The sequence below is a fragment of the Oncorhynchus tshawytscha genome, linkage group LG12 (genome assembly GCF_018296145.1).
Source record: "Oncorhynchus tshawytscha isolate Ot180627B linkage group LG12, Otsh_v2.0, whole genome shotgun sequence".
Lineage (NCBI taxonomy): Eukaryota > Metazoa > Chordata > Actinopteri > Salmoniformes > Salmonidae > Oncorhynchus > Oncorhynchus tshawytscha.
The window spans coordinates 25,032,742-25,054,748 of NC_056440.1; the positions used below are offsets into that span (position 1 = coordinate 25,032,742).

Genomic DNA, 22,007 nt, shown 5'->3' on the forward strand with positions numbered 1-22,007 from the left:
TAAGTACCTTGTCAGCTCGGGGATTTGAACTTGCAACCTTTTGGTTACTAGTCCAACGCTCTAACCATTAGGCTACCCTGCCGCCCCAGGGTAAGTGCCACTAGGCTACCCTGCCGCCCCAGGGTAAGTGCCTTTGAACAGGGTATGGTAGTAGGTGCCAGGCGCACCCGTTTGAGTGTGTCAAGAACTGCAACGCTGCTGGGTCAACAGTTTCCTGTGTGTATTAAGAATGGTTCATCACCCAAAGGAAATCCAGACAACCGTGGGTAGCATTGGAGCCAACATTGGCTAGAATCCCTGTGGAATGCATTCGACACCTTGTAGAGTCCATTCCCCGACAAATTGTGACTGTTCTGAGGGCAAAATGGGGTGCAACTCAATATTAGGAAGTATATCTCCTCTTCGGTGAAATGGGCACTTTATTTTTTGGGCCGTTGGAGTACAAGTGAATAACTTCAGTCAGTGATAGCAATTGATAAAGGTTCAAGTGTTTTTTATGAGTAAGTGTTATATTGCAGTTATTCATCCAGATAAGACATGTGGTGGGTACTTCCCACTTCACTCACAACAACCACAGTATATCATACTGATCTCCACAGTGCTTATCGAATTGAACATGCAGCTAGGTTCGAGCGATGACGTTCTGTTTCAATCAAAACCAAACAAGAGCACCAATTATCTGTGCAAGGCTAAAGCAAGGCTAAATGAGTCTTCATGATTTCCTTTAGTTTCAAAGAGAGGTAGTAATTACTACAGCAGTTCCTCCTTCACTACAACACTGTGTGATGTTAGTGTTCATTTTGGAGCAGTCAGCTCAATGCAACAAGTTCATTATACTGTAGTACCTCTTTACACTAGTTTCAAGTTTTACTAGTCACTGTCCAACAAAATGCTTACTTGCAGGTTCCCACAGCAACTGTTCCTACGGGTTCAAGCACCCAGCATTCAATCAAAACCAGTCTGGTGCCAGACAGAGGAAAACACTACGTGTTGATTTTAAAGTACAGGGTGAACTCAAGCTATGGCTCCCATGAGATCTCTAATTATGATGCTGGAATAGAAGAGCTGGTGGAATAAATGCTACTGTAGCCTTGTAAAACACTAGTGTAGCCTGGTTAAATGCTACAGTAAAATACCACTGTGGCCTGGTAAAATGCTGTGGGCTGGTCTTTCTTACCTGTGAAGGCCACTTTCCCCAGCAGGTCCTGGATCTGTGGTGCAATGCCCCGTTTGTACAGGTATAAGCTGGAATAAAACACAAGGTTGTGTTACATTTCCATTTCATTTTGGTCATTTAGTAGAGCTACTTCTAGTCAGGTTTTGCTTCAAGTATCCTGGAGAATAACTGCCTGGGGTCGAGGGATGGAACGGTATGAAGCGCTCAGATCTTTAATTTAGATTGAATGGTTAGGAAGAAAGGGTACTAAAGTTGTGGATAAGATGTGGCTATGTTTATTCAATAACTCAGAGACAGGGGAAACATCATTTACTAACATCTGCATCTATCCACACTTTTCCCTTGCTTGAATACTTTAGAAATGCATCCTTCCTTCCTCTTGCCCTTGGGTCAGCAAGGAATCCACCATATTGCTTTCACCTATGAAAGCATGTCAGTCTGATAAGTGACAACTTGAAGTGAGGAAGGAAGGATGCATCCCAAGGGGACCTTGAAACATCATCTTCTCCAGACTGAGCTAGAAGAGCGTCGGCCCAATAAACTGCAATTCCCCCTTTTCCCCACAGGGGAGCAATATGTGCTCAGAGAAAGCAGCAGTCAGAATACTGACAAGCCAACTGCACTGACTGTACTGAGCCCAGTTAGCCTGAAACAAACAGGTGGCTGGAAACTGCATTAAACTTTCATCTGCCAGCAGGTTCTTGATAAGTGGGCATGAATTATAGATTGGGCTACGGGTCTCTTCCTGAGGGGTTTAAAGTCTGGTAAGACAGAGGGAAGGCCAAACGTTTATTATGTCGTTTCCATTCTATTGTGTTGCCTTTCTATTTTTCCACTTCACTGAAATCTCAACAAAGGCTCACTAGCCCAGTGTGTCTACTTCTCCTCAGAGCTATAGTTTATTCCCTACCCTGGCTCCCAATGGGGTTAGACCGCACTGCCAGGAAGGAAGAGCACGTGTGCGTGCACAGGCAGGGAAGGAAGCCTGCCCTCATGGGCCATGACCAAACAGCTCAAAGACAAAAACAACAACAAGTCAACTAGCTAACGCATTCACTCCAATTCTCTGTCACATTCAGATGGATATACAGTACGAGTAGTGCTCGACTTGGGCAGGAGCTTAGCGGTACTAAATAGCAGCACTGTAAATGTTCTACTGCTTGAGTTCCTGCACTTCCTAAAATACTGGCTAAAAATATTGTGGAGTTCCTGCACCTAAACAGTAACGGCACTCAAAATGATACCAGCACCTATTTCAGTCCAAGTCAAGCACTGTATACATTACAAACCCCTCTTCTCTGTACACATGACAGGTTATGTGTATTGTATACATGACAGTCAATGTGGTCACAGAACACAGGGTCTGGAATAAAACCAGTCAGTACAAAACCAGACACTAACAGTGACACCATTAACTTCACACAATGACAAAATGTCACTACAGATCTGTTACTTCTACTAGCACCACCACACTATGACAGCAGTTCCGAGGTAAGACTGGAGACTGATTGACTGACTGGTCAAAAGTAGTGCACTTAACAGGGAAAGGGTGCCATTTGGGATGCAAGCTCAGTATAGACCGGCCTGTCTTATAGGCCAGTGTGTACCAACAAGGGGTACTACTAGGAGCCCTGGGGGTCTATGGCCTATCCACAGGGGGTACTTGAGATGGCTCATGAGACCATAGGCTTTCTGGTCAAATGCACATGAGGGGGTACTACAAGGTAACTCTGGGCAGAGAAAAATGTACTTGGTGGTACAGTAACTAAAAAAGTTTGAAGCACTGTTATAGGCTGTTTATTTTCTAGAGATGTTAACAGGGGTGTGTATACTACATTATGCAGTTATATCAGTTATTCAGTGTTCAAAAGCACTGGACAGAGAGCCGTTACAGTAGGTTGCTGGACCTTGGCTCTCCGTCAAACCTGTGGGATGTTTATGATAGCACAGTGCATAATCAGGACATGAATCAATCATGACCTTTGAAAAAAGAGCGGGAGTTAGAGGGCTGTGTGAGAGTGACTCATGGGGTTTACTACCTTTATTAATGGATTGAAAGTGTTAAAGTTAACAGTAATGCCTTTTAGCGTAATAATCTAAGGCCAACCCACACCTGCAACAGCTGTGAAGCTGTAATAACAACGTTATATAGGTTATAATGTATGAACCTGCATTAATGTTATAACAGTGCCTTCAGAAAGTTCACACCCTTTGACTTTTTACACATTTTGTTGTGTTACAGCCTGAATGTAAAATGGATTCATTTGAGATTATGTGTCACTGGCCAACACACAATTCCTATAATGTCAAAGTGGAGTTATCTTTTTTGAAATGTTTACAAATTAATAAAAAATGAAAAGCTGAAATGTCTTGAGTCAATATTCAACCCTTTTATGGCAAGCCTAAATACGTTCAGGAGTAAACAAGTCACATGATAAATTGCATGGATTTTTGAATACCTCATCTTTGTACCCCACACATACTGTTCAATTATCTGTACGGCACCTCAGTCGAGCAGTGAATTTCAAACACAGATTCAACCACAAAGACCAGGGAGGTTTTCCAATGCCTCACAAAAGAAGGGCACCTTTTAGTAGATGGTTACAATAAAAAAATGCAGAAACTGATTATCCTTTGAGCATGGTGAAGTTATTAAAACATGTCTTTGGATGGTGCAGCATTACAGCCAGTCACTACAAAGATACGTCCTTCCTAACTCAGTTGCCGGAGAGAAAGGAAACTGCCAAGGAATTTTGGCATGAGGCCAATGGTGACTTTAAAACAGTTAAGAGTTTAATGGATGTAATAGGATGGATCATTAACATTGTAGTTACTCCACAATAGTAACCTAAATGACAGAGTGAATTGAGTAAAGATGGCGCCGGAGGGTAGGGCTGCCGTCTTATCGGCTCTTAACCAACCGTGCTACTTTGTTTGTTTTTTCGTGTTGTTCATAACTTGTTTTGTACATAATGTTGTTGCTGCTACCGTCACTTATGACCGAAAAGACCTCCCGGACATCAGAACTGGGATTATGCACCTAAAACTGGACGAGGAGTTCTTCTTTGATGAGTCGGACACGAGGGAAAAACTATGGACACCTGAACAGGTCCAGATCCCGTGAATGGCTGGAAAAGTTAAACGTAGGTTTCGCGGAAAGAGATCAGGTGAGGAGTGGCTAATCTGCCCTTGCCTTCCGTTGTGCTGGCTTCAATCACTGGAAAATACAGTGGCTTGCGAAACTATTTCACCCCCTGGCATTTTTCCTATTTTGTTGCCTTACAACCTGGAATGAATAAAAAAATTGAGGGGTTTGTATCATTTGATTTATACAACATGCCTAACACTTTGAAGATACCAAAATATTTTTTCTTGTGAAACAAGAAATAAGACACACAAAAAAAGAAAACTTGAGCGTGCATAACTATTCACCACTCCAAAGTCAATACTTTGTAGAGCCACCTTTTGCAGCAATTTTAGCTGCAAGTCTCTTGGGGTATGTCTCTATAAGCTTGGTACATCTAGCCCTTGGGATTTTTGCCCATTCTTCAAGGCAAAACTGCTTCAGCTCCTTCAAGTTGGATGGGGTCCCCTGGTGTACAGCAATCTTTAAGTCATGCCACAGATTCTCAATTCGATTGAGTTCCTGGGCTTTGACAAGGCCATTCAAAGACATTTAAATGTTTCCCATTAAACCACTCACGTGTTGCTTTAGTAGTATACTTAGGGTCATTGTCCTGTTGGAAGGTGAACCTCCGTCCCAGTCTCAAATCTCTGGAAGACAAACAGGTTTCCCTCAAGAATTTCCCTGTATTTAGCGCCACACATCATTCCTTCAATTCTGACCATTTTCCCAGTCCCTGCCAATGAAAAACAACCTCACAGCATGAAGTTGCCACCACCATGCTTCACTGTGGGGATGGTGTTCTCCGGGTGATGAGAGGTGTTGGGTTTGCGCCAGACATAGCATGTTCCTTGGACAAAAAGCTACATTTCCGTCTCATCTGAACAGAGAACCTTCTTCCATATGTTTGGGGAGTCTCCCACAAGCCTTTTGGCGAACACCTTTTTCTTTAAACAATGGCTTTTTTCTGGCCACTCTTCCATAAAGCTCAGCTCTGTGGTGTGTACAGCTTAAAGTGGTCCTATGGACAGATACTCCAATCTCTGCTGTAGAGCTTTGCAGCTCCTTCGTGGTTACCATCGGTCTCTTTGTTGCCTCTCTGATTAATGCCCTCCTTGCCTGGTCCGTGAGTTTTGGTGGGTGGCCCTCTCTGGGCAGGTTTGTTGTGTTGCCATATTCTTTCAAATGGTGCTCTGTGGGATGTTCAAAGTTTCTGATATTTTCTTATACCCCAACCCTGATCTGTACTTCTTCACAACTTTGTCCCTTGTTTTTAGAGCTCCTTGGTCTTCATGGTGCCGCTTGCTTGGTGGTGCCCTTTGCTTAGTGGTGCCCTTTGCTTAGTGGTGTTGCAGACTCTGGGACTCTTTCAGAACAGGTGGATATAGTTGAAGTCGGAAGTTTACATACACCTTAGCCAAATACATTTGAACTCAGCTCTCACAATTCCTGACATTTAATCAGAGTAAAAATGTCTGTCTTAGGTCATTTAGGGTCACCACTTTATTTAAGAATGTGAAATGTCAGAATAATAGTAGAGGGAATGATTTCAGCTTTTATTTATTTCATCACATTCCCAGTGGGTCAGAAGTTTACATACACACAATTAGTATTTGGTAGCATTGCCATTACATTGTTTAACTTGGGTCAAACGTTTCAGGTAGCCTTCCACAAGATTCCCACAATAAGTTGGGTGAATTTTGGCCCATTCCTTATGACAGAGTTGGTGTAACTGAGTCAGGATTGTAGGCCTCCTTGCTCGCACACGCTTTTTCAGTTCTGCCCACACATTTTTGATATGATTGAGGTAAGGGCTTTGCCACTCCAATACCTTGACTTTGTTGTCCTTAAACCATTTTGCCAGAACTTTGGAAGTATGCTTGGGGTCATTGTCCATTTGGAAGACCCATTAGCAACCAAGCTTCAACTTCCTGACTGATGTCTTGAGATGTTGCTTCAATATTTCCACAATTGTCCTCCCTCGTGATGCCATCTATTTTGTGAAGTGCACCAGTCCAGCTATGCACCCCCACAACATGATGCTGCCACCTCCGTGCTTCACGGTTGGGATGGTGTTCTTCGGCTTGCAAGCCTCCCCCTTTCTTCTCCCCCAAAAATGATGGTCATTATGGCCAAACAGTTATATTTTTGTTTCATCAGACCAATGGACATTTCTCCAAAAAGTATGATCTTTGTCCCCATGTGCAGTTGCAAACTGTAGTCTGGCTTTTTTATGGCGGATTTGGACCAGTGGCTTCTTTCTTGCTGAGCGGCCTTTCAGGTTATGTCGATATGGGACTCGTTTTACTGTGGATATAGATACGTTTGTACCTGTTTCCTCCAGCATCTTCACAAGGTCCTTTGCTGTTGTTCTGGGATTGATTTGCACTTTTCGCATCAAAGGATGTTCATCTCTAGGAGACAGAACGCGACTCCTTCCTCAGCGGTTTGACGGCTGCATGGTTCCATGGTGTTTATACTTGCATACCATTGTTTGTACAGATGAACGTGGTACATTCAGGCGTTTGGAAATTGCTCCCAAGGATGAACCAGACTTGTGGAGTTCTCCAATTTATTTTCTGAAGTCTTGGCTGATTTCTTTTGACGTTCCCATGATGTCAAGCAAAGAGGCACTGAGTTTGAAGGTAGGCCTTGAAATACATCCACAGGTACACCTCCAATTGACTCAAATGATGTCAATTAGCCAATCAGAAGCTTCTAAGGCCATGACATCATTTTCTGGAATATTCCAAGCTGTTTAAAGGCACAGTCAACTTAGTGTATGTAAACTTCTGACCCACTGGAATTGTGATACAGTGAATTATAAGTTAAATATTCTGTCTGTAAACAATTGTTGGAAAAATTACTTGTGTCATGCACAAAGTAGATGTCCTAACCGACTGCCAAAGCTATAGTTTGTTAACAAGAAATTTGTGGAGTGGTTGAAAAACGAGTTATAATGAATACAACCTAAGTGTATGTAAACTTCCGATTTCAACTGTATATACTGAGACCATGTGACACTTAATTAGTTTGATTGCACACAGGTGGACTTTATGTGACTTCTGAAGGTAATTGATTGCACCCGATCTTATTTAGGGGATTTTTAAATTAATTTACATTACAGGTTGTAATGCAACAAAATAGGAAAAACAGCAAGGGGGATGAATACTTTTGCAAAGCACGGTAAATGGGACAAACTGAAAGCACGTACATCACCACTGAGTCATGGCTGAACGAAGACATTAAGAACATACAGCTGGCAGGTTAGACACTATCCGCAGGACAGAACGGCAGCCTCTGGTAAGACACGGGGCGGGGGCCTATGCATTTTTGTAAACAATAGCTGGAGCACGATATCTAAGGAAGTCTCAGGGTTTTGCTCGCCTGAGGTAGAGTATCTCATGGTAAACTGTGGACCACACTATCTACCTAGAGAGTTTATCTATATTTTTCGTAGCTGTCTACATACCACCACAGACCAATGCTGTAACCAAAACCGCACAATGAGCTGCATTCCTTCATAAGCAAACAGGAAAACGCTCATCCAGGGGCAGAGCTCCTAGTGGCCGGGGACTTTAATGCAGAGAAACTTAAATCAGTTTTACCTAATTTCTATCAGCATGTTAAATGTGCAACCAGTGAAACAAATTCTAGACCACCTTTACTCAACACACACACAAATCTGACCATAACTCTATCCTCCTGATTCCTGCTTACAAGCTAAAAATTAAAGCAGGAAGCACCAATGACTCAGTCTATAAAAAAAGTGGTCAGATGAAGCAGATGCTAAACTACAGGACTGCTTTGCTAGCATACACTGGAACATGTTCCAGGATTCTTCCGATGGCATTGAGGAGTACACCACATCAGTCACTGGCATTATCAATAAGTGCATTGAGGACGTAGTCGCCACAGTGACTGTATGTACATACCCCAACAGGAAGCCATGGATTACAGGCAACATTCGCACTGAACTAAAGGGTAGAGCTGACGAATGTAGTACGATCGAATCATACTACACTGGCTCCGATGCTCATCGGATGTGGCAGGGCTTGCAAACAATTTCAGACTACAAAAAGGGAAATACAGCCAAAGAGCTGCCCAGTGAAATGAGCCTACCAGACGAGCTAAAGTACTTCTATGCTCGCTTCGAGGCAACACTGAAACATGCACGAGAGCATCAGCTTTTCCGGACGACTGTGTGATCATGCTCTCCGCAGCCGATGCGAGTAAGACCTTTAAACAGGTCAACATTCACAAGGTTGCGGGGCCAAACGGATTACTTGGACGTGTACTCCGAGCATGCGCTGACCAACTGACAAGTGTCTCCACCGACATTTTCAACCTCTGAGTCTATAACACCAACATGTTTTAAGCAGACCACCATAGTCACTGTGCCTAAGAACACCAAGGTAACCTGCCTAAATGACTACCTACCCGTAGCACTCACGCCTGTAGCCATGAAATGCTTTGAAAGGTTGGGCATGGCTCACATCAACATTATGCCAGAAACCCTAGACCCACTCCAATTTACATACCACGCCAACAGATCCACAGATGATGCAATCTCGATTACACACTGCCCTTTCCCACCTGGACAAAAGGAACACCTATGTGAGAAAACGATTCTTTGACTACAGCCCAGCGTTCAACACCATAGTGCCCTCATAGCTCATCAATAGGCTAAGGACCCTGGGACTAAACACCTCCCTCTGCAACTGGACCCTGGACTTCCTGGCGGGCTATCCCCAGGTGTTAAGGGTAGGTAACAACACCAACACATCGGCCATGCTAATCCTCAACACGGGGGCCCCTCGGGGGTGTGTCCTCAGTCCCCTCCTGTACTCCCTGTTCACTGACGGCCAGGCATGACTCTGTACAGGTACCCCCTGTATATAGCCCCACTATTGTTATTTACTGCTGCTCTTTAATAATTTGTTATTCTTATCTTTTAATTTATGGATTTTCTTAAAACTCCATTGTTGGTTGAGGGCTTTTAAGTATTTCACTGTAAAGTTTACACCTGTTCTATTCAGCACATGTGACAATTATTATTTTATTTTATTTGAAAAGGAAGCCTGTACAGAATAAAACAAATCCAAAACATGCATCCTGTTTCCAATAAGGCACAAAAGTAAAACTGCAAAAATAATGGCAAAGAAATTAACTTTATGTCCTGAATACAAAGTGTTACGTTTTGGGCAAATCCAACCCAACACATCACTGAGTACCACTTCATATTTTCAAGTATCATGTTATGAGTATGCTTGTCATTGGCAAGGATTAGGGAGCTTTTTAGGATTCAAATAAATGGAATAGAGCTAAGCACATGCAAAATCCTAGAGGAAAACCTGGTTCAGTCTGCTTTCCAACAGACACTGGGAGACAAATTCAACTTTGAGCAGAACAATAACCTAAAACACAAGGCCAAATATACACTGGAGTGGCTTACCAAAACGACATTGAATGGTCCTGAGTGGCTGAGTTACAGTTTTGGCTTAAATCAAATTGAAAATTGATTGCAAGACTTGAAAATGGCCAACTTGACAGAGCTTAAAGAATTTTTTGAATAATAATGTGCAAATATTGTACAATCCAGGTGTGCAAAGCTCTTAGAGACTTATCCAGAAAGACTCACAGCTGTAATCGATGCCAAAGGTGAGTCTAACATGTATTGACTCAGGGGGGTTGAATATTATCTAATCAAGATATATTAGTGTTTAATTTGTCACATATTTTTAACAAATGTCTGAATTTTTCTTCCACTTTGTCACTAGAGTATTTAGTGTAAATCATTGACAAAAAAGGAAAATTAAATCCATTTTAATTCCACCTTTGTAAAACAACAAAATGTAGAAAAAGTGAAGGGGTGTGAATACTTTGAAGGCACTCTATATGCTATAATGTGTGAACCTGCCATAACGTTATATAGGCTATAATGTGTGAACCTGCCATAACGTGATACATTGCCTTGCAAAAGTATTCATCCCCTTGGCGTTTATCCTATTTTGTTGCATTACAGCCTGTAATTTAAATGGATTCTTATTTGGATTTCATGTAATGGACATGCACAAAATAGTCCAAATTGGGAAAGTGAAATTTAAAAAATTACTCGTTTCAAAAAATTACACAAAATAAAAACGGAAAAGTGGGGCATGCATCTGCTGTCACGACTTCTGCCGAAGTCGGTCCCTCTCCTTGTTCGGGCGGCGTTCGACGTCACCGGCCTTCTAGCCATCGCCGATCCACGTTTCATTTTTTATTTGTTTCGTCTTTGTTTTACACACCTGGTTTCAATTCCCCAATTACATGTTCATTATTTAACCCTCTGTTTTCCCCATGGTTTTTGTGCGTGATTGTTTTATGTATGTTCGGTCTGTAAATGTGGGCTCGGTATTACGACATGTTATTGGAATATTTGAGTAAAGTTGCTCATCTCTCCTGTCCTGCGCCCGACTCCTCTGCACCAGCTACACCCAAACCACTACATCTGTATTCACCCCTTTTGCTATGAAGCCCCTAAATAAGATATGGTGCAACCAATTACCTTCAGAAGTCACATAATTAGTCAAATCAGGTAGGCCAGTCATTTACAACTGTGACCTGGCCAAGATATAGCAAAGCAGTGCGACACAAACAACACAGAGTTACACATGGAATAAACAAACGTACAATCAATAACACAATAGAAAAGTCTATATACAGTGTGTGCAAATGAGGTAAGATTAGGGAGGTAAGGCAATAAATAGGCCGTAGTGGCAAAGTAATTACAATTTAGCAATTAAACACTGGAATGATAGATGTGCAGACGATAAATGTGCAAGTAGAGATACTGATACCGAGAACATCAAATAAAGTCCACCTGTGTACAATCTAAGTGTCATATGATCTGTCATGATCTCAGTATATACATTAGAGATCGACCGATTAATCGGAATGGACGATTAATTAGGGACGATTTCAAGTTTTCATAACAATCGGAAATCGGTATTTTTGGGCGCCGATTTGCCGATTTTTTATTATTATCATTTTTTTTTATACCTTTATTTAACTAGGCAAGTCAGTTCAGAACACATTCTTATTTTCAATGACGGCCTAGGAACAAACGGTGAGTTAACTGCCTTGTTCAGGGGCAGAACGACAGATTTTCACCTTATCAGCTCGAGGGATCCAAACTTGCAACCTTACAGTTAACTAGTCCAACGCAATAATGACCTGCCTCTCTCTCGTTGCACTCCACATGGAGACTGCCTGTTACGCGAATGCAGTAAGCCAAGGTTAGTTGCTAGCTAGCAACAATCAATCATAACCACTAGTTAACTACACATGGTTGATGATAATACTAGATATTATCTAGCGTGTCCTGCTTTGCATAAAATCTGACTGAGCATACAAGTATCTGACTGAGCGGTGGTAGGCAGAAGCAGGCGCGTAAACATTCATTCAAACAGCACTCTCGTGCGTTTTGCCAGCAGCTCTTCGTTGTGCGTCAAGCATTGCGCTGTTTATGACTTCAAGCCTATCAACTCCCGAGGTGAGGTTGGTGTAACCGAAGTGAAATGGCTAGCTAGTTAGCGCGCGCTAATAGCGTTTCAAACGTCACTCGCTCTGAGCCATCTAGTAGTTGTTCCCCTTGCTCTGCATGGGTAACGCTGCTTCGATGGTGGCTGTTGTCGTTGTGTTGCTGGTCCCAGCCCAGGGAGGAGCGAGGAGAGGGACGGAAGCTATACTGTTACACTGGCAATACTAAAGTGCCTATAAGAACATCCAATAGTCAAAGGTTAATGAAATACAAATGATATAGAGGGAAATAGTTCTATAATTCCTATAATAACTAGAACCTAAAACTTCTTACCTGGGAATATTGAAGACTCATGTTAAAAGGAACCACCAGCTTTCATATGTTCTCATGTTCTGAGCAAGGAACTTAAACGTTAACTTTCTTACATGGCACATATTGCACTTTTACTTTCTTCTCCAACACTTTGTTTTTGCATTATTTAAACCAAATTGAACATGTTTCATTATTTACTTGAGGCTAAATAGATTTTATTGATGTATTATATTAAGTTAAAATAAGTGTTCATTCAGTATTGTTGTAATTGTCATTATTACAAATAGATGAATCGGTATCGACTTTTTCGGTATCAGTGTTGAAAAATCATAAAATCGGTCTACCACTAATATATATATACACATATATATACACACACACATTCTGAAAAGCCCTAGAGTCTGCAACACCACTAAGCAAAGGGCACCACCAAGCAAGCGGCACCAAGGAGCTCGCCAAACAGGTCAGGGACAAAGTTGTGGAGAAGTACAGATCAGGGTTATAAAAAAAATATCCCAAACTTTGAACATCCCACGCAGCACCATTAAATCCATTATTAAAAATGGAAAGAATATGGCAACACAACAAACCTGCCAAGAGAGGCATGCCCACCAAAACTCACAGACCAGGCAAGGAGGGCATTAATCAGAGAGGCAACAAAGAGATCAAAGATAACCCTGAAGGAGCTGCAAAGCTCTACAGTGGAGATTGGAGTATCTTTCCATAGGACCACTTTAAGCTGTACACTCCAAAGCTGGGCTTTACAGGAGAGTGGCCAGAAAAAAAAGCCATTGCTTAAAGAAAAAAATAAGCAAACCGGTTTGGTGTTCGCCAAAAGGCAATGTTGGAGACTCCCCAAACATATGGAAGGTACACTTTTTGGCCATCAAGGATAACTCGATGTCTGGCGCAAACCCAACAACTCCCATCACCCCGAGAACACCATCCCCACAATGAAGCATGGTGGTGGCAGCATCATGCTGTCGGGATGTTTTGTTTATCGGCAGGGACTGGGAAACTGGTCAGAATTTAAGGAATGATGGATGGCGCTGAATTACAGGGAAATTCTTGAGGGAAACCTGTTTCAGTCTTCCAGAGATTTGAGACTGAGACGGAGGTTCACCTTCCAGCAGGACAATGACCCTAAGCATACTGCTAAAGCAACACTCGGGTGGTTTAAGGGGAAACATTTAAATGGCCTAGTCAAAGCCCAGACCTCAATTGCCTTGAAGAATGGGCAAAACTCCCAGTGGCTAGATGTGCCAAGCTTATAGAGACATACCCCAAGAGACTGGCGATGTAATTGCTGCAAAAGGCGGCGCTACAAAGTATTGACTTTGAGGGGGGCAGGGGGGTGGATAGTTATGCACACTCAAGTTTTTTTTGTGTCTTATTTCTTGTTTGTTTCACAAAAAAATATATTTAGCATCTTGGAAGTGGTAGGCATGTTGTGTAAATCAAATGATTAAACCCCCCCCAAATCTATTTTAATTCCAGGTTGTAAGGCAAAAAAATAGGAAAAATGCCAAGGGGTGCGAATACTTTCGCAAGCCACTGTATAGGCTATAATGTGTGAACCTGCCATAACGTTATATAGGCTATAATGGTTGTGTGATATATATAGAGCAGAAAGCCTAACGCTTGAGGTTGTGTAGTAAAATCCCTCTGAACATGATCTCAGATAAACCTATTCCAGTTCCTCTTTCATATAACAGGTATTTCAATGCTCACTGAAAGTTAGGAGTCAGAGTCAACACTGACTGCACATAAGAAAGTAGGCTTCACAGTAAAATATGGTGAGAGGGCTATTAATTAAAATCTAAAAAGTTGAGTGATAGACAGGCCCTTCTACCACCCTCAGCTCCCAATATAACATCTGGCTTTCCTTACAGAGCCTGATGATACTATTTGAGAATGACATCATTGTGGTCTCTTGTAGACTCAAGAGAACATTGTCAAAGGAGACACAAAATAGCTTGAGGAAGCCTACAAATTGAAGCAGTCGGTTGGCAGGAAATGACTTAATGTATACAGGAAGTCACCTATCAGTTCTGAGGCTGTACCTAGCATTGCATGCGCAAACAATATCCATTCAAACACACAAAAACAATGGCAAGCTTGGGAAATGACTGCATATTGCCAAACCTTCGTTCCATGAATCGTGAAAATAGCGTGTTTTAACTATAAACTGAAACAGCCGATACTAGTTTCATGTCATCTTTTACCATTTTCCTCCATTCATCTTCACTTCTCTTGTTTCACACATTGTTACATTTTTCAAAAATGATCCTCAAGTCCCATTTAGACATTAATATTATGTGATATGCTTTTAGGGCTCTTCAAACATCAGAAGAGCTAAAAACTTAGGTCTCCTACACAATATAATGTGCAGACAAGAAACAAGAAATATTCTAGTGTGCTTTAGACAAAGAGTAAGGGGCATGATGTAAGCACTGAGCAGCAAGCCTAATGGGGGGCGAGTCAGATAGAAAACCCACCTTGTGTTGGAATGCACGCTGTCTTACCTTAGCGCGTGTATGCAGTACACCACCTTGGGCATGTTTTTGCGATTGTACACATCTGTCGTTTCAGGATAGAATATCTGAAAGTAGCAACCAGAGGAGGCATTAGTCATGGGTCTTTCATTAACGTCTCCTGATACCTTGCACAGTGCAGCAGCCAAGAGGCACAGCGAGCACACTACATCTTTCAGACTGTCAGCTCATTTTCAACCTGAAGCAGCCTGACACTATTCCTCTGTATCCTCCTGGCCACTGCCACACACCTTTGGGTGATGTAATTCTTGCCTGTCAGTGTGTCTCACTGTACATACACCTACCTGGCTGACTGCTGTGGATGTCCATGTGTTTCCCAAAAGGGAACAGTAGCAGTGAACAAAAGTAAAGCAATCGATTTGTATTTATTATGGATCCCCATTAGCTACTGACTTCCTGGGGTCCAGCAAAATTAAGGCAGTTTATACAATTTTAAAAACATTACAATGCATTCACAGATTTCACAACACACCGTGTGCCCTCAGGCCCCTATTCCACCACTATCACATATCTACAGTACTAAATCCATGTGTATGTATAGTGCGTATGTTATCGTGTGTGTGTGTATGCGTGTGTCTGTTTGTGTTGCTTCACAGTCCCCGCTGTTCCATAAGGTGTTTTCATACATGTTTTTTAAATCGAATTTTACTGCTTGCATCAGTTACTTGATGTGGAATAGAGTTCCATGTAGTACAGTGCGCCTCCCATAGTCTGTTCTGGACTCGGGACTGTGAAGAGACCTCAAGTGGCATGTCTTGTGGGGCATGCATGGGTGTCCGAGCTGTATGCCAGTAGTTTAGACAGACAGCTCGGTGCATTCAACATGTCAATACCTCTCATAAATACAAGTAGTGATGAAGTCTTTCTCTCCTCCACTTTCAGCCAGGAGAGATTGACATGCATATTATTAATATTAGCTCTCTGTGTACATCCAAGGGCCAGCCGTGCTTCCCTGTTCTGAACCAATTGCAATTTTCCTAAGTCCTTTTTTGTGGCACCTGACCACACGACTGAACAGTAGTCAAGGTGCGACAAAACTTGGGCCTGTAGGGCCTGCATTGTTGATAGTGTTGTTAAGAAGGCAGAGCATCGCTTTATTATGGACAGATTTCTCCCCATCTTAGCTACTACTGTATCAATACATTTGGACCATGACAGTTTGCAATCTAGGGTTACTCCAAGCAGTTTAGTCATCTCAACTTGCTCAATTTCCACATTATTTATTACAAAATTGAGTTGAGGTTTAGGGTTTAGTGAATGTTTTGACCCAAATACAAAGCTTTTAGTTTTAGAAATATTTGGGGCTAACTTATTCCTTATCACCCACTCTGAAACTAACTGCAGCTCTTCGTTGAGTGTTGCAGTCATTTCAGTCGCTGTAATAGCTTACGTGTATAGTGTTGAGTCATCCGCATACATAGACACTCTGGCTTTACTCAAAGCCAGTGGCATATGAATAGTAAAAATTTGAAAAAAACAAGGGGCCAAAACAGCTACCCTGGGGAATTCCTGATTCTACCTGGATTATGTTTGAGACGATTCCATTAAAGAACACCCTCTGTGTTGTTAGACACATAACTATTTATCCACATTATAGCAGGGGGTGGAAAGCCATAACGCATGTTTTTCCAGCAGCAGACTATGATCGATGTCAAAAGCTGCACTGAAGTCTAGCAAGACAGCCCCCCCCAATCAATTTTTCATACATTTCTCTCAGCCAATCATCAGTCATTTGTGTAAGTGCTGTACTTGTTGAGTGTCCTTCCCTATAAGCATGCTGAAAGTCTTGTCAATATGTTTACTGTGAAATAGCATTGTATCTGGTCAAACACAATTTTTTCCAGAAGTTTACTAAGGGTTTGTAACAGTCTGGTTGGCTATTTGAGCCTGTAAAGGGGGCTTTACTATTCGTGGGTAGCGGAATGACTTTAGTTTCCCTCCAAGCCTGAGGGCACACACTTTCTAATAGGCTTAAATTGAAAATGTGGCAAATAGGAGTGGCAATACAGTCTGCTATTATCCTCAGTAATTTTCCAATCCAGATTGTCAGACCCCGGTGGCTTGTCATTGTTCATATACAACAATAATTTTGTCTCCTCTTCTACAATGACTTTATGGAATTCAAAAGTACAGTTCTTGTCTTTCATAATTTGGTCCAATATACTTGGATGTGTAGTGTCAGCGTTTGTTGCTGGCATGTCGTACCTATTCCCCTACCCTGATCATTATTTTGAATTAAAACAAATAGTGAAACATTTTAATCCATCAATAATGACAAGATGAGGCCATAATAACCATATGAATAAACGATGTATCATATCATTGGCTGTCTGTCGACTCCTAAAGATTCTCCTTTGGTAAGTGTACTGCTTCTCCAAAACAGAATAATTAATTGTTGATCATCATCAAACATGCATCTCTGAGCGATTCCAGTGTTACCATCACATGGCATGACAATAAGGTGTTCCATAAGGACGCACTAGAACAAACAGCGTGCTTTAAATTTACATGGTCCACTGTCATTTGACTTACTGAAATCCATAAAACAGGCATATCAGCCTTGTGATATTACCAGTTACTAAAAGGTTCTGATACTGTATGCCTCTGGTAGGAGGGACTTGGGCAGTGTGTGTGTGTGTGTGTTAGTCGTACCTTAGGCAGCCCTACAGACTCCATGGCCCGTAGCCATTGCACTGTGTTGTCTGTGTGTCTGAAGTGAAGTCCTGTGCGCTGGAGACAAACAGACAAAACAGAAATATTAGATCCCTGCAACTGAATCTGTTGTGCATCAGAAATAGCATGTTATTGGTAGGAATCATACGCATGCAAGGATGTGCACATGCAGGCACACGGAAAGATGAAGGAGAGTGTATGCATGAGTGTGTTGTCAGCACAGCTGCTGTTTTTAACATGGGAGGGGGCATCACTCTGTCCCTTGGGAGATGGTTGACAGGAAGTGGGGCTGTCTGCGTTGGATCTGGGATTAGACATTTCCTTTATGACGCCATGGAGGTGTGGGGGAGAGGCGAGGAACTAGATAGAGGTGGGGTGTGGGGGAGAGAGGAGAGGAGAGAAACTAGAGAGGTGGGGTGTGGGGGAGAGGAGAGAAACTAGATAGGGTGTGGGGGAGAGAAACTAGATAAAGGTGGGGTATGGGGGAGGAGCTAGATAGCGCCCACTGCCACCCAGTTGTGATCCTGTGTCTGTGACAGTTTTACTATGTAGTCTCGTTAAATTCATAGTCTGAAAAAGTGTCAATTAACTTGGAGTATCCTGCGGTACCAGATCTTTCCATATATGAGGACAAAGGTCACCTTGTAGCGAGCCTGGTCCCTGTCATAGATCTTCTTCTCAGACACCATCTTGGGAGCAAAGAACTTGGCCAGTTTTCCAAGGTAGACTCCGTTCCTCAGACCCTCCTCCAGATCTGTGGTGGAGGGCAGCTCCTCCTCTACACACGCCTCCATCCACCTGGGTATACACACAAACACTGATCTCAGAAAAGGAACAAAATATATACTTCCTGCTTTGCTCCTATGGGGACACTAATAATGGCCACCAGTCCACCCATTATGGCATAATTGAACTGAATGGGGATGCCCGTTCTGCTAATTCTAATGATGACAACATCTGTTCAGTCATTTATATGGAAATGACTGGAACAGAAACTGATCTCACAACAAAATGGCAACCGCTCTCCAGTCATTCATATGGAGCAATAGGGAAGAGACACTGATATCACAACAGAATAACACAGGGTTATTTTTATAGAAACAGACCAGTGTTTCCTTTGGATGATTTGTTAGGAAGGGTGTAGGGTCCCGCCCTGTCTATGTAGGCTAACTGTGAGGCCAGGTAAACACTAGCAGAGACACCGATCCCAGAACATCATATGTTCATCATCTTTGAGGAGCTTATGGATAACAAAACGCAAATGTTTGGACCAAAGTCTGACTCTTTGAACCGGTTGCCCGCTCATTCCTTGGCTTCAAGTTAACGGTTCTCTCAATATGAAAGCTGTCGTCATGGATACAAGCAGATATAAACAAACATAACCTTGGTCTGTCCATCACCTTGCCCCGTGTTGATCTGCGATCTAAGAGCATGTGAGCCATTACCGGGCTGACTGACAAGCCGCCTACGCTAGCATCACATAGGTCAATATTGGCTTTCCCTGTACTTATCGAAGGAGCAGCACAGTCAAGGGAAAACCAGCAGTAGACCTAGGCTAACTCAGAATGTTCCTCTGGTGATTGTTGGGATTCACTTCAGGTCTTATGGTCCACAGGACAAAACCCAATCCTCAGTCGTCAGCCAAGAAAAAAAAGGGAAGAAAAAAAAAACTGTCCACCTTTCTGTATGTTGGCTACATGCTTTATTTAAGTCCATGTCTGCATCCGTAGGAATCCTCCTTGCTTCCTGACATTTCATGGTATTGAAGGATTAGGTATTGTAGGACTGTGGCAGTGGTTTAAATTTTACAATATACTAAGTGTGCACACAAACACACCTGGAGAGGCATGTGCAAGTCACAAAAATGACATCAAGCCTTCAGTGAAAGGCACAGGTGGAAGGGTCATTAAGGAGTCCCACAACTGTAACAAAATATCTAAATCCAAGTTCAAAACAGCACTGATCAGCTGGCTTAGGTTTATATTGACTGTACAGTATTTGACATGACTGGCTGGTTTGTGCATCCAGTCACTAATCTTAATCTAAGGAATTAGACTACACAATCTACCTGTACATTGTCAGTCAATGTATACTGGCATAACATAACACGTCAGTGTGTCTATAAATTGACTGACATGCTTGAGGATGATAAACCCTCTCGGTCTGTGGTGTTAATAGACTGGTACTGACCCAGAGAGAAGAGCCCATTGTTCCAGCTCCCACATTCACTGTCCAACATACCAGTGTAGGGGGGTTGGAGAGGCATGCCTTTTGGCAAAACATTAGGTTTCTGTAAACTGTTTAATAGAAGACTATTTGGGGCATAAGAGTCAACTGTTCAGGAGTATATGGGGCAGGGAACAAGGGTTTGGTCCTCAACGAACTCAACAGTAGGCCTATAGGTGATTCTGGGTCTCGAGTCAAGATGAGTGAAATCCTGTAAGACAAATTGTCATGCATGTGCTCAGGAGGGAGAGTGAGAGAAAATAGATCACGCTTAAATTTACAATATGAATGCATCTGTTGCATTTGTTACCCCAGTAATCATACACACCCTTGAAAGCTGAACTGAAACCACCAATTTAGATGTTGAACCTTGCAGCAAGTGAAGTCAGTTGAGAATAAGGTTAAGTTCCCTATAAAATGCTACAGTAAGATTTGTTTCACAAGTGAGTTCCTTGTAAAAATGTGTGGGGGGGGTGTTCAACACACACAGGGTGTTAGAAGTTATTATTAAAGTCACAGTAAAGTCCAACTTCATTCAGGATAACACATCTTTTTTTTCTTTTAAACAGGCCTCCCCTCCTCCGCCCTGCTCACTCCATCAGGCCTCCTCCGCCCTGCTCACTCCATCAGGCCTCCTCCGCCCTGCTCACTCCATCAGGCCTCCTCCGCCCTGCTCACTCCATCAGGCCTCCTCCGCCCTGCTCACTCCATCATGGCCTCCTCCGCCCTGTTCACTCCATCATGGCCTCCTCCGCCCTGTTCACTCCATCATGGCCTCCTCCGCCCTGCTCACTCCATCAGGCCTCCTCCGCCCTGCTCACTCCATCAGGCCTCCTCCGCCCTGCTCACTCCATCAGGCCTCCTCCGTCCTGCTCACTCCATCAGGCCTCCTCCGCCCTGCTCACTCCATCAGGCCTCCTCCGCCCTGCTCACTCCATCAGGCCTCCTCCGTCCTGCTCATTCCATCTGTCCTGCTCACTCCATCTGTCCTGGTCCTCCATCTGTCCTGGTCACTCCATCTGTCCTGGTCACTCCATCAGGCCTCCTCTGTCCTGCTCACTCCATCAGGCCTCCTCCGCCCTGCTCACTCCATCAGGCCTCCTCCGTCCTGCTCACTCCATCTGTCCTGCTCACTCCATCTGTCCTGGTCACTCCATCTGTCCTGCTCACTCCATCAGGCCTCCTCTGTCCTGCTCACTCCATCAGGCCTTCCCCCCTCCATGCAACCACTAATGACAAGTCAACATCTGTCTGTAGGCTGAACCACCACAGCAGAGACAACACTCTGACCCAACAAGTGTCAACACATTGAACCCAACAAACACACCATTCCCTCTCCTCTGTCAGCACTTACTGTCTCTGTGTGGACAACCACAACAAACATGTTATTATGGCAAGTCAGTCCATGCCACCCAATCATATTGATTGATTCATTTAAATGGATATTTCACCCAAATTACAAAATGACACATTGGTTTCCTTACCCTTTAAGCAGTCTATGGGCAAGGTATGACTTTGGTTTAATTTCCTTGGCATCATTTCCACATGCTAACATTTTAGCATTTGTTGCACAAATCCCAATTCAAGTCATGGGACTGATATTATAATTTTGTCCAAATCATCAGAAAGTATGTCAAATGGATTGTGAAGCTCAACAAAGTCACTTAGAGGATTTAAACATGATGCATGGATAAATGCTAATAACGGTCCCATGACTTGAATGGGATTTGTGCCACAAATGCTGAAATGGTAGCATGTGGAAACAGTGTCAGAGAAACTAAACTAAAGCATGGATTGTTGTCATATCTTGTCCATAGGTTGCTCACAGGGTAAGGAAATCAATACATAATTTGGGTGAACTCTTTTTAACTTCATTGTAGAGTTTCATTGCAGAATGCACAGTTCCTTGCATCTGCCCTTCATTGTTAGGTCCTTTGTTTGTTCTACAATCTTGCTAAGGAGGATTTGCTAAAATTGTAAAGTGATGCGATTCTTCACCAAAACCCTGCTGGTAAATGCCAAGACTCTACGGCACATAAGGACATTTTATTACAGCAAACTGTATTATGGCAAATCAATTTGTATTTATTTTACCTTTATTTAACTAGGCAAGTCAGTTAAGAACAAATTCTTATTTTCAATGACGGCCTAGGAACAGTGGGTTAACTGCCTGTTCAGGGGCAGAACAACAGATTTGTACCTTGTCAGCTCGGGGATTTGAACTTGCAACCTTCCGGTTACTAGTCCAACGCACTAGGCTACCCTGCAGATATCAAAGGAAACATGAGAGAATGTTGAGACACAGAAAAAGCAACTCTACATGTACCGCACCAGTCAAAAGTTTGGACACACCTACTCATTCAAGGGTTTTCTTTATTTTTACTATTTTCTACATTGTAGTAGGGAAAATGACCC

The 22,007-nt window shown here is 42.7% G+C and overlaps 1 protein-coding gene across 1 annotated transcript in view; it reads right to left on the minus strand.

The window, feature by feature from the left end:
- Nucleotides 1–22,007, minus strand: part of LOC112262778 (ras GTPase-activating-like protein IQGAP1) — an 85,322-nt gene that overhangs the window by 40,690 nt on the left and 22,625 nt on the right. The window contains 4 exon segments of the mRNA XM_024438533.2: nt 1,178–1,245; nt 14,664–14,740; nt 17,346–17,423; nt 18,008–18,164. Coding sequence (XP_024294301.1) covers nt 1,178–1,245; nt 14,664–14,740; nt 17,346–17,423; nt 18,008–18,164 — 380 coding nt within the window.